Source organism: Lampris incognitus, chromosome 13 (genome assembly GCF_029633865.1).
Source record: "Lampris incognitus isolate fLamInc1 chromosome 13, fLamInc1.hap2, whole genome shotgun sequence".
NCBI lineage: Eukaryota > Metazoa > Chordata > Actinopteri > Lampriformes > Lampridae > Lampris > Lampris incognitus.
Window position 1 is genome coordinate 39740637 of NC_079223.1, and position 20306 is coordinate 39760942.

Consider the following 20306-nt stretch of genomic DNA (forward strand, 5'->3'; position numbering starts at 1 on the left):
CCCTCCACCTAATATGCATCCCATAGTTCCGCGGCGTCGCGGGAACGCGCATACGTCCTCTTAAAGCGGGCCATGCCATGCCCGCGTTTCCGTTTCACGCAAGGAAATGAAAAATGGCTTCATTTGGACTTTTTTTTTTTTACCTCGTTATTTTTTAGCTCGTCATCTTGATTTTACACGCAACGTAGCATACCGAAAGCATAAAGCTCTTCCAGTCACGGTTTGTATGCTTTTGGTACTTTGTCTGTAAAACCAGAAAAAAAAGATAATCAAAAAAAATAGTGAAAAAATTACGTTTTCCCATATGGCCGCGGGTTCGAGTTTATATAGGAAACATATTCTATTTGGGATACGAAATTTGGCATCACGTACAGGCCTTGATTGAGACATGGGATGATGAAAAATAACACCACAGAGCTGCAGGAGTTATAACCGACGTCCGTTGTGTAACTAACGGCAAGCAGAAGAAATTGACGTTGTTGCATGGGCTCAGAAACAGCTCACAAACGAGGATGGATAAATTGCACTTTCAAATGTAAACCATTATGTTGATTGCATCTTCCACATTGCAATCAGCTGAAGTAATTTGCAGATGATTACTTTGTGCTCGGCCGCTATCAGCGTTTACTTTACCTCTTACTGTCATCTGTGGATTCTGTCTGCCGAATGGACAACTGATTACAACAGAATAAGCTATCTGTTAGCTTATACCGTCTTCTCTTTATCCCCTGTCTCGGCGATAGTGAGGAGACTAGCTTTGACCTTGACGTTGAAATTGTAAACTACTAATAAGACACGTTAGCCCCTAGCTAACGGATCTGACCCTTTAGCCGAGCGGTTAGTGATGTCGCCTTGTGGTGCAATACACCTCGTATCGAATCCCGCACCGGGCAAGAAAATAACCCGTTACATTGGTGGCAGCGGTGGGATCCGGAAGTGTGCAGATCCTCAGAAGCCTCTTCGGAGCGCGGGAATAACAAAGCGCGAGGGCGCGCTTCCGGGGAGGGCGACGACTGTAAACTACGAATAAGACACGTTAGCCCCTAACTAACGGGTCTGACCCTTTAGCCGAGCGGTTAGCGATGTCGCCCTGTGGTGCAGTACACCTCGTATCGAATCCCGCACCGGGCAAGAAAATAACCGGTTACACTAACGTTAGCTGTAGCCTAGCAACGGCATGAACGCCGTCAGCTAGCGCGTGTGGCAGCGTCACGCGGCGTACACGCGTGCACACGCTTGGTTTAAGGGTTTAAATATCACAGCACCAGTCTTCATGATAAGAGTCACGCTCAGTAAACCCGTTGATATCTGTTTTAACACATTTTTAAATTTCAGATGGTCAAAAAAACCTCCCGGATTGGATTTGCTGCTGTCCGGGAGACTGGGGCCAATTCCGGGAGGGTTGGCAACCCTGATCGTGATGGTTGTAGTAGTAGCTGTACTGCAATAAGTATAGAATTTAGCAGGAGTAGCTTGTTATCAGAAGAAGTCTAATATTAAGTGTGAAGTGTGTGACAAAATGTGTTTTGTGTGACAAAACTGTTGCATACTATGTTCTTGAAGTCATTGAGCTGTTACTTGCATGTGTGTGTGTGTGTGTGTGTGTGTGTGTGTGTGTGTGTGTGTGTGTGTGTGTGTGTGTGTGTGTGTGTGTGTAAAACACATGACACATTTCTCACTCAGGGAAAGCGTCCTTTCAAACAGTTTTCTTAGCTGTCTGTGAATGTTCTCATTCATCCAGGTCATGGTTATCCAAAGGAATTGAATCGAGTGCAACTGGACTTGGTATATATCCGTGAAGACGTTTTGCCTCTCATCCAAGAGGCTTCATCAGTTCGTGCCTTTCTCACTAGACCAAGCTAGTCTGAGTTTTCTTAGCTATTTCATTTTTATCCATTTTTTTCATAGTTGGCTAATCTTGCTTTTACGCAAAGGGTAAAAAAGATTAAACTGTTTACAATAAACTGCCATGAAATGAAAGGATAATGTAGTGCCTAAATTATCTCAAGCTCCATATCAGTTTCTGGGAAAACTTTGTCCAGTATTATGGATGGCGAGATCTTTTAGCAGCTTTGCTGTTGTACTCACTTTGGGGGCAGTTTTAGTATTTTCTTTTCTTGTTTTGAGACGTTTTCCTTTTCCTTTTCATGCCCTCCCAGACACCCCCCCCCCCACACACACATACACAACAAAAACTCATTGACTTTATATCAAAAAGTGCATCAGCGAGCACAACGAAATATGCAAAGAGTCTATAGCAAAGTTCATTGAACTTAGTTGAGGTAAATATTTGTGGCCTGTTGATTTAGGTGTAGAAAGGCCAGTGCACTTGGTCTGAGAGACTGCCATGAGGCTCACAGCAGCCGTCATTGTCTCCGTGCAATGCACTGAAAAGTAATTAAATATGCCACTTATGCTTCGCTGATTGTTTTCTCTCAGAATTTTGAAGCTCAGCTGAATACATTTTTTTTTTCAGTGCAGAAGGGCTGCATTGTATCCTCGCCGGCCTCATTACCAGGGCGTTGGGGTGGGGGAGGGGCAGGGGCAAAGAGGGGACGAAGCACCCCATGGAGACATTGTGCTTAAAATGACTGAACACCTCAAACAGCACATTGTCCTCCCTAGTCCTCAATTAGTCCTGCGTTATGTGTCATGGCTGTCTTGTGTAAAGCACTGATTTCTTACAAAGGGGTTTATTTTTAGAGAAAACCTGACCTCGTGCAAGCAGGAAGCTATCTGAGCATGATCATCACGGCAGTCACATAGGGTTGTTAGTCACAGAGCTACATCAGTTAAGCAAACAAAAGCCCCTTTTTTCCAGGCAATGTCTCCGTGTTTATTTTTGGCATCTGCCAAAGGATAGACCTTCCTACTTGTGTTGTGCTGTCTGCGACTGCAGCCAGTTCTACCCTTGTTGGACAATATCCGGTTGAGGGTCCACTTTGCCCTGCCCTAAGGCCCCTCCAGCTAGTGGATCTCTGCTGAGGAACGCCTCTTTCGTGGCACTGACAGGGAGAATTAGGCAAGAGATGCGGGTTCACTTGCCCTCCATAGGGGCTTATCTTGGACTAAGCTGAGGGACTAATAGCAAAGCCAGTCTCACTCCAGCCGGTCTGAGGGCACAGGGAGCCATCTGTCCACTCTCTGTGCAATAACCGACAACAAAGGCGGCAAACATTTAATACGGACTGTAAACTAAAGGGCCATTCATTCAGAGGATACTAAGGCCAAAGAAGAGGAAAGAGTTTTCTGCTATAGAAGGTTAGTATTTTATACGTATCATTCTTGTTCCACTACAGGCCTCTCCGCCACACATGGGACTTAAAAGGATCAGGTGCTGTACCGCCTGTTTGCACTGGAAATAAACTTACAGACTAGAATAAAATTGGGCTTTCAGCCAGACATTGGGCTGCCCTTTGATTTAACAAGTTCTTGAACAGTGAATCCACTTGCAGAGTTGTGATTTACGGGTACATGTACTAGTTTTAGGCTCGACTTGCAAGAACTGGCAAAGCTGTGAACTGATCGTTTCTCCGTTGTCCGTCATAATGTAAAAAATTTGAGCTCGCACACTTAAGGTAAGGCACTGATAGTGTAGGTCCAAAATGTTGAACTCAAAAATGACGTATTTGAGAGGATTTTTACAGCCTGTTAGTCCAGACGCGTCACAAGTCTGCAGTTCTGAGCGCTCTAAACTCTCTTGTTGCAGACAGGAGACAATACCCTGATGCCAGGCAGCATGCTATGCTAATGTATGAGATCAGAAATACTAGCTATGACCGGAGTATTACTGTGGAGGAGCTAGCAGTATGGGCTAGAAACTGGTTAGTAATAATGAGATATATTAAAAAAAAAGAGGAAAATATCTCACAGTTTGAAACCTACAACGAACGCTATTACAAAATTTATGCAACACATGTTGGAAAACTGTTCGATTCTCGACTTAAAAGACCAGTCCTAAGCTTTTTTTTTAAAAAAAAACATTATTATAAGCTAGTAGTATTATGAGGATATAATCACTTTATTTTCCTATAATTTATTATTCCCTCCTTTTTTTCTTGTTAAATCCCATTACGTTTTCAAATGAAACGACAGGAGGTCAGATGCAAGTAATCCACTTTCATATTGTTCCCCGACACAAAACAAACCAAATGTTCTTTCGCACGGATTTGTGTCCTCGTCATTGTCTACTGCACATTAGTGACCGTCTTTGTTATGAAGGGCTGGGTTTGATCATCTCTATGTCGTGTAGCCTCGGCGGGCGCCGAGCTGAACTTGTGTTTTGTCCTTAAGTCTTGGGCGGGGGGCTGACACGCTGGAGGTGACAGAAATGGGTCAAAAGAGTCTTAGCATTAACCAAACAAATCCTTGTCTATAGGATTAGATTGTGGGGTTGCTGGTTATTCGACGCATATACTCCCAACGTTGTAAAGACACCCGGGAGGGGGACTGGTCGGGGGGCTCCTGTCAGCGGCCAGGCCCGCAAACCCGTCCAAATTCTGGCGGTAATTGTTTGGATTTGGCTAATTTCCTCGGCTCTGCCTGGGCTTTCCAATTGAAGCGTTTGGCTGTGAAAACCCACATTTACCTCCGGAAACCCACGTGCGCCTCCATCTGCAGGCACATCAATCAGTATAATCACATGTCGTGTTATCCCCGCGGAGATCTGTCTGGCTATTCTTGCAGCGCAACGACAATGCATGCTAGTCTCGTTGTATTAATAGCTAATCTAATCCAGTGGCACTGGCCACGTTGGAGTCCAAACTGTACTCATTCTCTGGTCTGTTTTTAGGTGTGGAATGGCGGCAGAGGGTTCTCTGTTCATCGGCGTGCGTGAGTATCTGAGGTGACTGAAGGTCGTGCGTTACGAACGCCGCGCTTAAAACGCCGGCGTGTTGAGGAGGGTCGAGTTCTGGATTAACCGGGGAGCGCCTCGTACACGTCCAGAGCTCCGTCCGCCTGTGACGTCATCACGGTTTCAGGAAGCGTTTCCATCCCTTTGTTTTTCCCGCAAACAGATCGTGGCCCAGTTTTCGTGTGTTTCCGCACACTTCACTAGGCCCGAGAGCCGGTGGACACGGACTATCACACAACGTGTAACTGTTGTAACAGACGGTCGTAGTTAATCCCTTTAATATGTAACGCACATTACCCAACATTTTTTTTTACATTTTTTTAAAATTTCTAATTTTTTCCCCCCATCAACATTACTCATGAATTCTTGGCAAGGGATTTGTCAGACATGCAGAGCTTATGGGAACCACGGTGTTTACTGGGACAAACGGTAGATTGTTAAAGCACTTCCTGGAAACATGGGGATGTAATAGGCAGTGTGATCTCCGTCCTCATGACTTCCCTCTGTGTTAACATGCCTTCCACTCGGCTCAGTGGCTGTCCTTTTTTTTTGAGAGAGAGAGAGAGACTGGAAACAGAGCGACATTGTGTGGCGTCAGAATGATATTAAGAGTCTCCTTTTATTCGCAGTCACACAGATGTCACTTGATCCTTGGCACTGTAGAGAACAAGTGGCTGCCTTTGTTGCTCATTTAGTCTAAGTTAAATCACTCAAGTCTCATTTAGCTGGAACTGGAAACAATGTCACATGATGTGACGATTAAACACCTAACATTAAAGCTCCGCTGAGCATCAGATAATTAATTCTGAATCAGGTGTCTTTATGCATGCAGGTAAGAAAAATCAAAGGAAGTTGAATCAAAGTATGCAGATGAACTGATTCAGCTTTCTTTGATTCTGAATCAGTTATAATGATAACCTTTTCCTTGTCATGTGTCTAGATACAGTAAACTTCAAAGCCAAAGCTGTTCATTGCTTGGCATGTCCAAAAAGTAATGCTCCTTTATCATCCACAAAAAAGAAAAAGGCGTCCAAGGGATTTGTATTGCTTGTTTTTGACTGATTACGTAAATAAATATCAGCCCTGTCCCGTGATGAAATTGCCTGCTACGTTTACCGTATCAATATTTTAGACTATAATTGATTGAACCATCTGGAATACTCAAGCACTTGTTATGCATGCTGAAGATGTCTCAATGTGGGATTTGTTGTTACTGTTGTCTCTCTTTCTTTTTTTTGTTGCTTTATTTGCAGAGTTGTAAATTTGAAGATCTTAAATCATTCCGAACATCTGAAAAGGAAGAAATGGCTGTAGATGGGGGTCTGAATGTTACTCTGACACTAAGGCTCCTGATGCATGGGAAGGTATACAGCCACACCTAGTTCATACACAGTACTATATGTCTATATATATATATATATATATATATATATATATATATATATATATATATATATATATATATATATATACTAAGACACATTCTGCTGTTTGGTTAACTGCGAACCAGACGAACAGGGCTAAAATTACATGAAATTACACTGCACCGATGAATGTCTTAAGCATCCAGCATGGTCTAAGAAAACTACTGGCATTCAAACAAACCAAGTTGATCCTCATGTTACTGGTAGGACGTGCAGGTTGGAGCAAGTGCTCAAATTATTCTCCAATGCTTTTTGACTACAACACAAATACTTGGCTGGGTTTCTTAAAAAATATAAGTGATGCCAGTTACTATCAGCATCACCACAAACCTGTAATGGTGTCTTTCCTCTATTATGTGTCTAGATCATATTTTGAATGTGAAAAGCACTGTGTGGTACAATGTGCATTGCCATACAATGAGGGTTTATTATCTTTTTGTTCACAGGAAGTGGGCAGCATCATTGGAAAGGTACATGTATTTTCTAATCTGCATGCAGGGGTTTATATTTATATTCCTGCATCTGCATTGATTCACAGTTTGTTTTTTCCTAGTTTGCTTGTCACCTTCCTCGTGTTAAGCAACTTGTTTGTGTCTTTTCTTTTTTTGTGTACATGTTTCAAGAGAGGGGAGACGGTAAAGAAGATGAGAGAGGATGTGAGTTGGGCCTTTAAAAACATGTTCTGTGCAAGCACTCGTGGTTGGATATCTTCAGGCAGATCTGTGGTAACTGTTGCATCTGTTTTCTTTGTATTGCTGGTTTCAGAGTGGAGCTCGCATCAACATATCAGAGGGATCCTCCCCTGAGAGGATCGTCACCATCACGGGACCCACAGAGGGCATCTTCAGGGCCTTCTCTATGATCGCCGAAAAGTTTGAAGAAGTATGTGTGTATACAGGGCAAATCAGATAAATGCCTCGAGTGAAACCGTCAGAATTTAAAACACATTTATCGCTGATGTCAGTAACTAGTAGTCTGGGTCAGTATGTGTGTATATACAGTCTGTATACTGATACCGTTGCCATATTGTTGTCATATAGCTGTTGTCATATGTTGGTGTATACACTGATGTAAGCAACTAGTAGTCTGGGTCAGTATGTGTGTATACATGCGTGTATACATACATGTAAATGTGACTATAAAATAAAAAGTATAAAACTTAAAATAAAAATAAATATTACTAAAAATAAAACTTAAAAAATAACTATTATTATACAAATAAAACTAAATAATAAATACTAATGAAAAGTATATAAAATATGAAAATGTAATAAATGCATGTAAAACGCATTTAAAAAGGGGGACCGGAGGGTGTGCGCCAATTATCGGGGCATCTCACGCTGCTCAGCCTCCCTGGGAAAGTCTACTGTAGGGTGCTGGTAAGGAGGCTCCAACCGACTGTCAAACCCCGGATCCAGGAGGAACAATGCGGATCCCGTCCTGGCCGTGGAACGACGGACGAACTCTTTACCCTTGCGGAAGTGCTGAGGGAGGCATGGGAGTTTGACCAGCCAGTCTACACGTGTTTTGTGGACTTGGAGAAGGCTTACGACCGTGTACCCCGGGGCACTCTGTGCGGGGTACTGCGGGAGTATGGGGTACCGGGGCAGTTGCTGCAAGCCATCCGGTCCTTGTATAACCAAAGTGAGAGCTGTGTCCGCATTCTCGGCACAAAGTCAAATGCGTTTTCTGTGGGTGTCGGACTCCGCCAAGGTTGCTCCTTGTCTGCGATTCTGTTTGTGGTATTCATGGACAGGATCTCAAGGTGCAGCCAAGGTGAGGAGTGTGTCTGTTTTGGGAACCTCAGAATTGCATCTCTGGTCTTCGCAGATGATGTGGTTTTGTTGGCTTCACCAGAACGAGACCTCCAGAGTGCACTGGGGCGGTTTGCAGCTGAGTGTGAAATGGCCGGGATGAGAGTCAGCACCTCCAAGTCTGAGGCCATGGTTCTCTACCAGAAAATGGTGGATTGCTCCCTTCGGGTTGGGGATGAGTTGTTGCCTCAAGCGAAGGAGTTCAAGTATCTCGGGGTCTTGTTCACGAATGAGGGCAGGATGGAGCGGGAGATTGACAGGTGGATTGATGCAGCATCAGCAGTAATGCGAACGTTGTACTGGACCGTTGTGGTGAAGAGGGAGCTGAGCCGGGAGGCAAAGCTCTCAATTTACCAGCCAATCTTCGTTCCAGCCCTCACCTATGGTGATGAGCTCTGGGTAGTGACCGAAAGGGGGAGATCGCGGATACAAGCGGCTGAAATGAGTTTCCTCCGTAGGGTGTCTGGGCTCAGCCTTAGAGATAGGGTGAGGAGCTCAGACATCCAGAGGGAGCTTGGAGTAGAGCCGCTGCTCCTTCGCGTCGAAAGGAGCCAGTTGAGGTGGTTCGGGCATCTGATTAGGATGCCTCCTGGGTGCCTTCCTTTGGAGGTTTACCGGGCACGGCCAACTGGGAGGAGACCCTGGGGTAAACCCAGAACTCGCTGGAGGGACTACATGTCCAATCTGGCCTGGGAACGCCTTGGGATCCCCCAGGAGGAGCTGGAGGGCGTTGCTGGGGAGAGGGACATCTGGAGTGCCCTACTTAGCTTGCTGCCACTGCGCCCCGACCCCGGAGAAGTGGCTGAAGATGAATGAATGAATGAATGAATGAATGAATAAATACATATAATGAAGAAATATATATAAATGTGTGTGTACATACATGTTGTTGTATACGCTGATGTCAGTCACTAGTAGTCTGGGTCAGTATGTGTGTATACGACGTAAATCAAATCAAATAAATGTCTCAAATAAAACCATCAGAATTTAAAACGCATTTACCGCTATGTCAGTAACAAGTAGTCTGGGTCAGGCTTTTCTATCAATTTAAAAAAAAAAATCAAATAAAGGCAAAGTTCTTATCATATTAAAAAAAAAAGCAAAACAACAGCAACATATTTTTGACATCTTCCTGCAGGACATTGCTTCAGCAATGGCAAACAGCAACGTGTCCAGCAAGCCACCTGTGACACTTCGCCTGGTGTTTCCAGGTAGTCAGTGTGGCTCATTGATCGGCAAAGGAGGCTCCAAAATCAAGGAGATACGAGAGGTAGGGGTACTGGGGTTTGTACCCAGGATGTTTTTATATATATATATGAATTTATATATTTTTCTAAATAAGGACATTGCAACTTGACGATAACCCCCCTGGTGCTGTGAAATGGGTTTTTCCTGCTGCTCCGTGGTAGTCCATGTGAAAGTCTCACTGCTCATATGTCGAGGAGGCTGAAGGGTCCAGTGAACGGATAATATTTGTGGGTGCCTCTTCAAATATTGGGAGAGAGGCTGCTATTTGGCATGCAGCTGCTGCCTGCATATCAAACCGTAGCAGAGCTAATTTGCAGGATGTACGAAAACGTATTTGAACCTTGGATGTTAGTGAAATCTTCGGAGAAGTCACCGGTGTTTGCGTTTTATTGTTTTTCTCTTTTCTGTTTCACGGTGCTGTGCAGACCACAGGTGCCCAGGTGCAGGTGGCAGGGGACATGCTGCCGGACTCCACAGAGAGAGCTGTCACCATCTCTGGTGCACCGCAGGCCATCACCGAGTGTGTGAGGCACATCTGTTCAGTCATGCTGGAGGTAACCGCCGTCTGAGAACATTTTAAAGATCCAAGCTGTCGTGTTTGTCACATCTGAGTAAGAGATGATAAGATTAACTGAGAACAACATTCAGCGTCTCCGTCTCCGCAACATGTCACTGCCATGAAGTTAAGGCCTCAAATCTTGAGAGACCGCGGAAAATGAGCTTTGTTATCAGATTGAGGGCCGGGGTGTTTCTAAATGTTTATTTTCGTTCTCATTTTTTGAGGAACAGTTGTGATATTGTTTGTCCCCCCCCCCCCCTGATGATTTGTGGTTTGCATGTGTCTCCAGTCACCTCCGAAAGGAGCAACCATCCCATATCGTCCCAAAGCCATGCCAGGTGGAAACCATGCAATACTAGCACAGCACTCTGTGAGTACACGTCTCGGTTTGTGTGGTCGTTGTTAAGACGTTAGCCACTTTGTAATAGCACTTATTGTGTCTGTGAACCTCTTCGTGATTATTTGAGGGTAGAATTTTGACTCTTGGGCATCCGGGTAGCGTAGCGGTCTATACCGTTGCCTACCAACACGGGGCTCGCCGGTTCGAATCCCCGTGTTACCTCCGGCTTGGTTGGGCATCCCTACAGACACAATTGGCCGTGTCTGCGGGTGGGAAGCTGGTTGTGGGTGTGTGTCCTGGTCGCTGCATTAGCGCCTCCTCTGGTCGGTCGAGGCGCCTGTCCGGGGGAGAGGGGGAACTGGGGGAATAGCGTGATCCTCCCACTTGCTACGTCCCCCTGGCGAAACTCCTCACTGTCAGGTGAAAAGAAGCGGCTGGCGACTCCGCATGTATCGGAGGAGGCACGTGGTAGTCTGCAGCCCTCCCCGGACTGGCAGAGGGGGTGGAGCAGCGACTGGGATGGCTCGGAAGAGTGGGTTAATTGACCAAGTACAATTGGGGAGAAAAAGAGGGGGGGGGGGAGCCACACACAGTAAAAAAAATTATGCACATAACGAGTTTTCCGCCACTAGAGGGACACATCTGTGGAATTATTCAGTAATAAACTCTTCATACTGTGAGGGGCCCGGCAAGGTTAGCCAACATGCTAAAATATGTTGAAAGTGAACATGTTACAAGTGTTTTACAAGCTGGATAAGACCACGTATGTATACGATAATGACTCCCACCTCACTGGGAAACCTATTTCCTGATCAAAGTGGGGAATCATAAATATGGCCATTGATCTTGTAATGGCCTGTAATGGACTGGGTGTCCTTCGACTTGGATTAAGAACGCTCTGTCAGGGCTGATCACATGCAGCCACATTAATGCAACGCTGTGCCCACAGTAAAAGTAAGAAAGAACCAACCAGATGACCTTTACATTGAATTTGATTTAATATGTAGACGTTTTGAGTTATGGAGCAATGAAAGGGCATTACTGAAATGATTTTGTGGATGCATTCCACTGGTGAGGTCTCAACATTGGTTACATCATACATTTTGACAAATATAAATTTTGAAGGTTATAATAAATCACATGCTGTGTTGTCTGGTAACACAAACCTTTTTTTTTTTTAATCTCGTTTGTTCCAGGCCTTTGCAATTCCGGGGCAGTATGCTTTCCCACATCAAGATGTAAGTGTATTTGTCGGGCCGGCTGACACCTGCCTTAATGACCCACTTCTGCCCATTCCCTCCAAGCCACCACTATGCCCCTGTGTACCCTACTCTCAACAAAGATTAAACTCCAACATCTCTTAGCCATCAACAGTACTAACACTAACAACAAGTAGCAGCATGTTTTGTTTTAATCACTTTGGACAATGGCAGTCATAAGAGTGGCCCAGTTATCACATCTCACCTGTAGCACTGTGACGGTTTACAAACCGATGCCATGAGAAGCACGCATGAAGACAAATCGGTCTCACACACTGACATGATCTTTGATGCTGTGTATATGAATTTAAGGTTGGCTCTGTGTTGTAGTTTGTCAGCTCCACTGAAAATCATCCAGTTTGATTGGTTAGTTCTAACCTCCTTCCTGCCCTGCAGTTGACCAAGCTTCACCAGTTGGCTATGCAGCATATCCCCCTCCCTTCCCTTGGGCAGAGCAACCCTACCTTCCCTGGTACGTACCCAAGGCTCCCTGGGGAAGTCCATCTATCCCTCTTTATGCTCCTTTTTGGATCAGACCATCTAAACACCCTTTTACGCTCCAACGAGGCTCATCATCTCTCTCCATTGTGTCACAGGTTCTGCTCTTTGTCGCTAGCTCAAAACAGAAATGCCCTGCACAAGCAGTACAGTGTAATGTAGTGGAGGGTTTTTGTAGAAATGCACACACATTAAACAACACCTGTTATTTTTTTATATTTGGTATTTTTGCCATTTTTGTATCAGACATAAGATGGAAAAAATAGCATAATATAGTAAAAAAAAACTACCAAGAATTATTTTGTGACTTAGTGATTGCAACCTTGAATCAAGCAATAATCTGTATTTTTTCATTCAGATGAAACGTGAGCAGCAAGTTTAATAATTCTCACACAAAGGAAATGCAGCACAATTCTTGGAGAGGAAAATGTGAAAATAACAAAAATACTTGCAGTCAGTAGTAAATAACTGCCATTTCTCATTACTTCCCAAATTTCACATCCATTTGCCCAACATCCCTTTCCAAAAATTGTATCCTAATCTTGCATCCTGTCCTTGACCTCCGCAACATTTATCCTCCAATTCTAACATTGTCTTGGCCAGCCCACCCCTGACCTCAACCATCCCATCTACTCATGTACTCTGCTGAAACTAACCAAGGAGAAAACAGTACAACACTGTGAATATCTGGACTGATGTGATCCAATCTCAAGTGTAGTAAAAGTTCTTTCAGTTTTTCAATAGACTGTGAGAAATGTACTCATAGTAATGCAAGAATCTATCGATGTAGTATAATTTTTGTGTATCAATGAATGTATGTATCTGTGTAAGAACGTATTTATAAATTTGTGTGATTGATTTGTGTATGTATGTCTGAATCTACTTCGTTTAAGGCATGTGTGTGTATGTATGTATGCATGTATGTATGTAAGTATAATACACATATAATATACACTACCGTTCAAAAGTTTGGGATCACCCAAACAATTTTGTGTTTTCCATGAAAAGTCACACTTATTCACCACCATATGTTGTGAAATGAATAGAAAATAGAGTCAAGACATTGACAAGGTTAGAAATAATGATTTGTATTTGAAATAAGATTTTTTTTACATCAAACTTTGCTTTCGTCAAAGAATCCTCCATTTGCAGCAATTACAGCATTGCAGACCTTTGGCATTCTAGCTGTTAATTTGTTGAGGTAATCTGGAGAAATTGCACCCCACGCTTCCAGAAGCAGCTCCCACAAGTTGGATTGGTTGGATGGGCACTTCTTGCGTACCATACGGTCAAGCTGCTCCCACAACAGCTCAATGGGGTTCAGATCTGGTGACTGCGCTGGCCACTCCATTACCGATAGAATACCAGCTGCCTGCTTCTGCTCTAAATAGTTCTTGCACAATTTGGAGGTGTGTTTAGGGTCATTGTCCTGTTGTAGGATGAAATTGGCTCCAATCAAGCGCTGTCCACTGGGTATGGCATGGCGTTGCAAAATGGAGTGATAGCCTTCCTTATTCAGAATCCCTTTTACCCTGTACAAATCTCCCACCTTACCAGCACCAAAGCAACCCCAGACCATCACATTACCTCCACCATGCTTAACAGATGGCGTCAGGCATTCTTCCAGCATCTTTTCATTTGTTCTGCGTATCACCAACGTTCTTCTTTGTGATCCAAACACCTCAAACTTGGATTCATCCGTCCACAACACTTTTTTCCAGTCTTCCTCTGTCCAATGTCTGTGTTCTTTTGCCCATCTTAATCTTTTTCTTTTATTGGTCAGTCTCAGATATGGCTTTTTCTTTGCCACTCTGCCCTGAAGCCCAGAATCCCGCAGCCGCCTCTTCACTGTAGATGTTGACACTGGTGTTTTGCGGGTACTATTTAATGAAGATGCCAGTTGGGGACCTGTGAGGCGTCTGTTTCTCAAACTAGAGACTCTAATGTACTTATCTTCTTGCTCAGTTGTGCAACGCGGCCTCCCACTTCTTTTTCTACTCTGGTTAGAGCCTGTTTGTGCTGTCCTCTGAAGGGAGTAGTACACACCGGTGTAGGAAATCTTCAATTTCTTAGCAATTTCTCGCATGGAATAGCCTTCATTTCTAAGAACAAGAATAGACTGTCGAGTTTCAGATGAAAGTTCTCTTTTTCTGGCCCTTTTGAGCATTTAATTGACCCCACAAATGTGATGCTCCAGAAACTCAATCTGCTCAAAGGAAGGTCAGTTTTGTAGCTTCTGTAACGAGCTAAACTGTTTTCAGATGTGTGAACATGATTGCACAAGGGTTTTCTAATCATCAATTAGCCTTCTGAGCCAATGAGCAAACACATTGTACCATTAGAACACTGGAGTGATAGTTGCTTGAAATGGGCCTCTATACACCTATGTAGATATTGCACCAAAAACCAGACATTTGCAGCTAGAATAGTCATTTACCACAATAGCAATGTATAGAGTGTATTTCTTTAAAGTTAAGACTAGTTTAAAGTTATCTTCATTGAAAAGTACAGTGCTTTTCCTTCAAAAATATGGACATTTCAATGTGATCCCAAACTTTTGAATGGTAGTGTATATATATATATACGTATGTGTGTGTGGGTGTTTGTGTGTGTGTATGTATATATATATATATATATATATATATATATATATATATATATATATATATATATATATATATATATGAATGCATGAAATGAATATAAATAAATGGATGAATATATGTATGTGTGGACATATGTATGTAGTTATGATGTTTGGATGTACATGATGCATGCAAGTATGTATGCATGTGCATGTATGGCTGTATGTACTGTATGTGTCTGGATGGATGGATATAAAATCTTTCCAGCATTTATATATATTAATTGTTCCTCATTTGGCAGAGAGTGATAGCTACACTACACAAAATAACAAAATTTACAGTAAAACATAAGTGGAGACCATTAGTACCTTGTTGTTATCATCTCGTGTCCTTCTTTGCAGGATTGGACGCATCTACCCCCGCAAGTTCACAAGAGTTGGCGATACCTAATGATGTGAGTGTCTAATGTTTATCTAGTGTTGCATCACCACTGCCTCATTGCCTCGTGCATTTTTATTAATAATTGCCAAGAGTGTCTTATAGTGCATTTATAAGAAGGTGTAATGCATGCACCCCCTGAATGTTAATTGATATAGTAATAGATGTAAATGATATTTCCTGATGCAATACAGAAATGATCCCGACACATTCAAAATGATTTCGTAAATTATATGCATTACAATATCAAGAAGCTCATTGGATCAGTTTTACTGCCGTACCTTTAACAAATTTAGATTTATCTGCTGAATCATCTCAACGCTTTAAGATAAAATTAATAACGTTTTAGACTCAAAGCAGTACGTGTGTGTGTATGCATGTACATTAAGGTTAGAGATACAATCCTGAAGATAGTGCTTTTAGTTGTGACACCTTTGTGGTAACTGGAACGGAGTTTGACCACCCCAAGCCTCAGAGATTCGGTGTAAACGTAACAGATGTCAGTACAGCTGTTTCAGCTTCCTCACTGCTGAGCAAAACCATAGCTGAGCTAGTGATGTTCTGATGGTAAAGTTGTTCTTTGAGTTTGGCCTGCCATCTTGTTAGCCACGACAGCTTTGCTTCTGCTTCATATTTGCTGCTACCTTCTTTGTTCTCCCTGAAGACATTAAATTCTTTCTGTCATACATTTCCCTCCCAGAACAGGCATACCTGACTATTTGACGAGGCTATAATGAAAATGATAAAAAGTAATCTTTGATAAGCGTTACTACGATATATTGAAATGTCTTGGATGTAGTACAAAGAGCCCACATCATGATATAACTGGCAGAGAATGTTACTATTGATGATTTATATGGTTATTGCAATGTGCCTGCTGTTCTTTATAGAAACCCTAGCCTTCTAACTGCGGTAAAATACTAGAGGAGTGCAGTTCTCCGCCAGGCGTCTCTCCCCTTGCTCGGATGAAAAACCAGCGGAGGAGCTGCGGTGTAAAACAGGGTTCTGAATCACCGCAACCACGAGAGGTCCTGGATCATAGAGCCACATAGGCCGACAGGCCCAGTAGGAGGCGAGATTAGCAGCGGACAGATAGACGCACACACGGACAGAAAAACCAGTTTTTTCCCTGCCGTTGCACGACTTTTGCGCAGCGTCCAATTTGATTAAATGGGAAATATGGGGGGGGGGCGCTCAAGCTAAAAACCCCCCTACCTAATAAAAACGTTTTGCCTGTCAGTCTGTGGACGCACAGCCGCCCAGGCGGACCCTCACACCAATGCAACCAAGTCTAACACGAACTTGCGCTTTCCAAAAAGAAAAGATTTGCTATGCGACCACTGTGGGCTAACCCTAACCCAGTCTTTATTTTCATGGTATAATAAAATCGGGTAAACCTTTCATGCTCGCGCATATGCGACTCACATCTACGGTTGACTCGTATCGGGCAGCGACAAGAATATGCAACACGTCCTGTTTTGACTGCAATTTAGAGGAAGTTGTTCCTCATTTTTTGGATGATCAAAATTCTTTTAATATCTTCTGGTCATGTCGCTGCCCGAACCGACTCAACCGTAGATGGGAATCGCGCATGCGCACAAGAGTGACAGAGAACAGCGTCGGTCGAGCGAGCTAGGGAGTGAATGAAGAGAGGGAGCGGCGGTAGCGAGAACAAACGTTTTTTTAAGGATTTTAATCCCCCCATCCACGAGGGGTTCTTCATCATACAGCCGTAACTGTGCACAAACAACTTTCAGACTGATAGGTCCAGTATGCGAGATTAGCCGCGGACAGACAGACACACGCATGTGCGCGACCGAACGCACAATGAAATAACCACGTTAATCGCTTTCAGTCTTCAAGAGAGAGTTGAAGGAAATCTCATAAAATTGATTGTTATCTCTGGTTGTTCTGAAATCAGATCGATGAGAAGTGTAGGGCGACCAGAGCTGTCTGTGATATTTACGCATCTTCTTTGTCCCTTGTCTAGTTTATTGGCTGCATAATTGGCAGACAAGGCAGTAAGATCAATGAAATTCGCCAGGTTTCTGGAGCTCACATCAAAATCGCCAGCGCCACGGACGGCTCAGCCATGCGCCAAGTCACAATCACAGGCTCACCAGCCAGTATCAGTGTGGCCCAGTACCTTATCAATGCCAGGTAAGACATTACACAGGATAGCCACATCTAGCAGGGCCTCACAACTGAAAGTGTTGATAAGACATCCAAATGCCGTGCCATTGTACAAGGACAGAGCTGTTGGGCACCCTGTAGCCCAGGGCAAAGTTAGATTTGTTCTAACCCACTGCCCTGATGAAAATCCTTATTGTCTCTGCTTTTAAACACATAACATTCCTTCTTTGATTCTTATGTTTTTTTCCCTTTCTCTCACCTCCTTTCTCCAATGTTCTGCCTATTCTTCTCTCTGTTATGCCGACACCATTTTCCTTAACCCCCCACTGAACTTTACCCCCCCCCGTCCCCAAACCCTTGTCCTTGTCTGCTTTGCTACTTGGAACATCTTGTTTGCAGCTTAGAGATGGCTAAATACACCATGCAGGCTGCTTCTTCTGCAACCCCAGTTGACCTCAACATGAGCTTCGCTCAATCTGCTCCCACTGTCTCCACACCTTCCTCTATGGCTGTCCTGGCCGCCCAAGCCCCCACCACCATTAATGTCCACTCTCCCTCCACCTTACCAACCATCCAAAACTCCCACTATGCTGTACCTGTTTCCAGTTTGCTTGGCATGAAAACTCTGCCTGTCTTGACTGTCCACCCAGCAGCCGCCTCTGGTCTAGCACAGGGTTTAGCTCCTTACACCACTAAAATGCCAACTGCTGGCATGAAAAAATCTGATCGCCAGAAGTTTGCTCCTTATTGACACTGTACGTGCTATGATTTCTTTTTTTGTGTCTAGTCAATATGGACAACTGTTGTATTTCTAGTGTCATCGTCAGACAACAATAGTGTATTTAAGTCTGGACTATACCAACGTCTACTGTCCTAAGTACCTGTAGCTAGTAAACTGTGACATAGTAACAGCTAATTTACATAAACCAGGACAGTGTTAGTACCAGGCTTTCAGGGTAATAAAGATACTGATGAATGATGATGTAATAGCATGTCTGTAACAAGTAAAGTTAACTGTTAACTGAAGCAGGTTGACATCCCAAGATCCCCTTACAGACATGTGCAACAGTTCATATGGACTTCTCAGGGTTATAGTAGCATCATAGAAAATGTTATTTTTCTAATGGATGGTGTTTTATGGAGGTTTACGCAATTATTTGCTCCGTTTCCCAGTAAAACATATTTTCCGCAATGCAAACAAAGAAAAAAAAAAGGACTTACTTTTGTATGTGTGTTTAGTTTTGTTAGAAATACATGCTAGTGTTACATGCTCGGAAAGACTGTTGGCAGCAGGCATGAAAGCATTGACTTGTAAAGTAAAATGCATTTCTGTTAACAAGGGTTGGTCCACTCCTCTGTGCTCCCCTGTCATAATTCCTCCTTTCCCCCACTAGGCTCTCATCAATGGTAACAGGCTTGGGTGTTCTGTAGTAGCGCTGCACAGTTGCAGCTCTGATGGGATTATCCTAAAGCCACATTGGATTCTAGTGGATTTGACTCTACACAATTATGCTGTAGAGTGGGACTGGAATAAATAACTTATTTTCTGTCTCTTTATGTTAGCTTTTTTTGTTTTTCTTGGATCTAAATGAGTGGAATAAGTCAACTCTGCTCTGCAGACAGTGTCTGTCTCTGGCACTGAACATTTATTGTAAGAAATGTATGTTTATTAATGTGTTTTTTTTGTGTTTTTTTGTGTGGTGTGGGTCTACCCCAAACAGTCCAGATTTGTAATATTTGCTACATATGGAATGACCTTAAAATAAATAGAACTTTTTATATAAACCAGTTGGTTGCTCTCTGACTGTGTTGGAATTGAAATATCACACTGCAAGGATCCCCTTGACCCAAAGTTCCGATGCAGTTATTATGGAGGACTGATGATGCAAAACAAATTTTCACTCTGATATTTTTGTCAACTCATAGAGCATACTAAGTTGGGGCTATTTTGGTCAAAACAAACATACTCTTGCACCAGGAAATAAGTAATATTTTTAAGTATATTAGTTCCCAAGGCATGCTGTACTTGTAGACAAACAATGATCATGATAGTCAGTTAGTATGACTTTTTTTTAATACATAAATAATATATGGCTAGTAAAATCTTTTAAACTGTATGTGTTTGATATGTCTATCACCATTCTCCTCTCCAAAAAGCTTTCTGGAGCTGAACACTTATATTTGGAAGTCACAGTAACTGGACAAACAATGTTCTCACTTTCAGTTACATACAATTTCACATGTTTTTTTTGGGGGGGGGGATTTCCCCCCCTGTTCTCCCCAATTGTATCCGGCCAATTACACCACTCTTCCGAGCCGTCCCAGTCGCTACTCCGCCCCCTCTGCCAATCTGGGGAGGTCTGCAGACTACCACACGCCTCCTCTGATACATATGGAGTCGCTAGCCGCTTATTTTCACCTGACAGTGAAGAGTTTGGCCAAGGGGGACGTTCCCCCTCCCCCCAGAACAGGCACCCCGACTGACCAGAGGAGGCGCTAGTGCAGCGACCAGGACACATACCCACATCCGGCTTCCCACCTGTAGACATGGCCAATTGTGTCTGTAGGGATGCCTGACCAAGCTGGAGGTAACACGAAGATTTGAACCGGCGATCCCTGTGCTGGTAGGCAACGGACTAGACTGCTACGCTACCCGGACGCCCGTATAATTTCACATTTAGTTAATGGAGTTTATATTGTAAATAATTACTAAAAACTCAAATTCAATATAGACACTGGTATCTAAGCTAGAGATTGAATGGCTGCAGTGACAACAGTATCCCCATCATGAACTCTAATTTTGATGACTCCACAACAAAGGCAAATGTAGCACTTAGCGTATTATATGTTACGGAAAAAAGTAGATTAACTTGGAGCTACCTTACACATCAAGTAAAAATTCAACACACCGCAAGGAAATAGTCTCACAGGTGCTGCAGGAACAACCTAACCTCCAGTTCTGCATTCAAGCATAGGCCAGCTTTTTGCTAATGGCTAGGTAAAAGTATAGTATAGCCACTACCCATACTTATTGTACTTACTTCCCTCCCCCTTCGTACTTTTGTGCTTCAATTAAACCAAAACTACCCTGGTCAATGATTAACACTGGGATAGGGGTCTCTGATCCACCCAGTGTGGCATAGTGGTGGGCCA

At 43.4% G+C, this 20306-nt stretch overlaps 1 protein-coding gene across 2 annotated transcripts; it reads left to right on the forward strand.

Annotated features, from left to right (window-relative positions):
• The first annotated feature begins 199 nt into the window (after nucleotides 1–199).
• On the forward strand, nucleotides 200–18935 carry zgc:110045 (uncharacterized protein LOC664755 homolog). Of its 2 annotated transcripts, XM_056291350.1 has the most exons (14): nucleotides 2942–3261; nucleotides 4793–4833; nucleotides 6109–6219; nucleotides 6726–6749; nucleotides 6903–6935; nucleotides 7045–7161; nucleotides 9232–9363; nucleotides 9767–9895; nucleotides 10190–10270; nucleotides 11437–11478; nucleotides 11896–11971; nucleotides 14984–15036; nucleotides 17011–17180; nucleotides 18548–18935. In XM_056291350.1, the coding sequence occupies exons 3-14, from the start codon at nucleotides 6160–6162 to the stop codon at nucleotides 18582–18584; spliced, it is 954 nt and encodes a 317-aa protein (XP_056147325.1). In that variant the 5' UTR covers nucleotides 2942–3261; nucleotides 4793–4833; nucleotides 6109–6159; the 3' UTR covers nucleotides 18585–18935. The 2 variants fall into 2 exon arrangements, with proteins under 2 accessions (XP_056147324.1, XP_056147325.1); XM_056291349.1 differs by lacking the exons at nucleotides 2942–3261; nucleotides 4793–4833; nucleotides 18548–18935 and adding exons at nucleotides 200–220; nucleotides 17553–17904.
• The last annotated feature ends 1371 nt before the right edge of the window (nucleotides 18936–20306 follow it).